We start from the raw sequence: 2,301 nt of genomic DNA on the forward strand, positions 1-2,301 counted from the left end.
GGAAGTAGACTTTAATCCTACCGATCAGAAAAGTGTTAGCAGCTTCTCCCTGCAATAACACAATGCACATGACAATCCGGCACTTCTCAATCACCTTATCAAATCCAGCTAATCCATTCAGTTACATCGAAAGGATATCTCCACTCCACAGACACACATGGATTACATCAGCTAAAGTTAAGCCCAGCTTAGCTACTCCCTTTCACTCAATCACTTAGTGAGCCGCATCGGTGACGCACGGTTTGAAGTTAATGACGAACGTGGGGGCGGAGGAACAGCAAGTGGAAAAGCGCATGCTTCCACCTCAAGTCAAAGCGCTATGCGACCTACCAACAGTCATTAGGGGTCATGAAAATTTTCTCTTCACCCCTGCCCCCAACGCCGTGCAGGATGCGATTCACATACACCACGCTGCTCTGTTTCGCGCCCCGTGGAATCCCAGTCAAATACGTGACTCCCGTACTTCCGGCACTCTCGTACCTCATGGCTCTTCCGGCAATTGAGCCCGAAAACGGCACGCCACCCCAAATACCAGCAAGATACTCCATCAAAAGTAGCGACCGCATATATCAGCAGATAAACACCTCCTAGATTTCACCACACCAAGAACAATTCGTCTCGTTCTTCTGCGTTTCTACGATACCTGAACTGCAACCCTGCCTTGGTAACTCCAGATTTCATCTTCACCACAACCACTCGCTTCGTTCAGCACACTTTCAAATCAGTGACTTCCACCCTAGTCAGAAGTTTTCAGACAGCACAAAGAACCTTCTAGCCAAGCTTTGCATACAGAGAAGCGCCCACCCAAACGGCTATCACCCAAACGAAAGAGAAAGGCCATAGATGCTACAAGCGCCTTGGCGACAAACAGTAAGAGACAAGTAAATTTGGCTCCCACAAACCCTCCCCCGCATGATTGTCTTCTGCAGCACTGCATACCGAAAGCCACATTCACCGTTAGGGTTAGCAAGTGCCATCAGTGCCTCCCATCAATCAAATAATCCAAATAACGACAATGTGGAGCAATTTTATTTGATAAAAAGTCCTCTGCACGTTTGATGAGAGCTGCAAGAGGTGTTCACGACATCCCAAAGACAATTATTGAGGTTAATCGAGACGTTTGTGATTGTTGAACGGGAATCCCACATGAAAACCGCGCCATGCGTGTGCGACACGCAATGAGAAAAACTTGAGAAAGATGAGGGATGGTCGGCAGGTGAGATTACAATAAACAACGGGGAGGAGAGAAGAAAGGAGGGACAATGTGAAGATAGCAAAACCGCCTCACTGACCGCTCAGGTTGAGTGCGTGCTCCAACTCCTGTCTGCGCTGGACTACCTGAAATGCACACAAGCCACACATCGAGCAGCCTCATCCACCGTTCGACACCGAACCGTGATCTCGGGATCAGCAGGTGCCGCAGACCAGATACAATGTGTACTTCGCTAGCACAGTGCAGACACGACCCGTGGAAAAGAAACCGCGTGTGTGCAAAAACAACCTCAGCTAAAGACACCGTTCTGGGCTTAAAACGACGCTCAAGAACTCATTCCAGTAGGATTGTGTACAGTTGCATTTAGCAACCAACGAGTCACACCAAAACACCCCAGAACTTTGCACAGCCATGAAGACACCATGCATCACAGTCACAAAACAGAAATTACTGTATATGCAAGCGACTCCACTCTATGCATTTTCAACCAAGGGACTAGCATCTCAAACAAGCGTTATGTCATTTAACTAGCTTATTTACACGACGACGACCCTACTTGATGGAACTGGTAGTAGATGCGTTGGCTCAACGTTTTCGAACAAATGTGTTTGTATTGCAAAATTGCGTACTGCATCTGAAGTCTCCAATAAAAAACCCCGTAGTCGTTTGCTTGTCGCACTAGGAGGTCTCCAAATCACAATTCATTGGGACACGGTAAGACAATAAGCGTACCCAAATACTTAGATAAACGCAAGATCCGATCAAACGACTCCAGTCAGAATGGAATAAAATTCACTTAACTAACACAAAGCCCAATTAGATTGCAGTGAAAAGGGTAAATCTTGGACTGAAGTGTACATTGTAATTCATCGGATTATAAAAAAGGGCCCTGGAATGCCAGCAGGCGAAAATCTGCACCACCTATTAGAGATTGCCAACGGCTAGTGGAGCCCGCGATTAAACATTGTAAGTTATTTAGACATTTAATCTAAGGGCGAGAAAGGAAAGCATAACGTGGGTCCAAAGGTCACGTTCCAGACGTCTGGTTAAACTTTTTTCTATTCCCTCCTTCCCAATTTATGTCTTCC

The 2,301-nt window shown here is 46.5% G+C and overlaps 1 protein-coding gene across 1 annotated transcript in view; it reads left to right on the plus strand. All coding sequences in view use genetic code 11, as the record gives it.

Moving 5' to 3' along the window:
* EGR_03366 (hypothetical protein) overlaps window positions 1-2,301 on the plus strand; it is a gene marked incomplete at both ends in the record, with an annotated part of 8,950 nt that overhangs the window by 3,922 nt on the left and 2,727 nt on the right. The window contains one exon of the mRNA XM_024492615.1: window positions 1,745-1,927. Coding sequence (XP_024353016.1) covers window positions 1,745-1,927 — 183 coding nt within the window. The remainder of the gene's footprint in view (window positions 1-1,744; window positions 1,928-2,301) is intronic.

Source organism: Echinococcus granulosus (assembly GCF_000524195.1).
Source record: "Echinococcus granulosus chromosome Unknown EG_S00017, whole genome shotgun sequence".
In the NCBI taxonomy this organism is placed as follows: Eukaryota; Metazoa; Platyhelminthes; class Cestoda; order Cyclophyllidea; family Taeniidae; genus Echinococcus; species Echinococcus granulosus.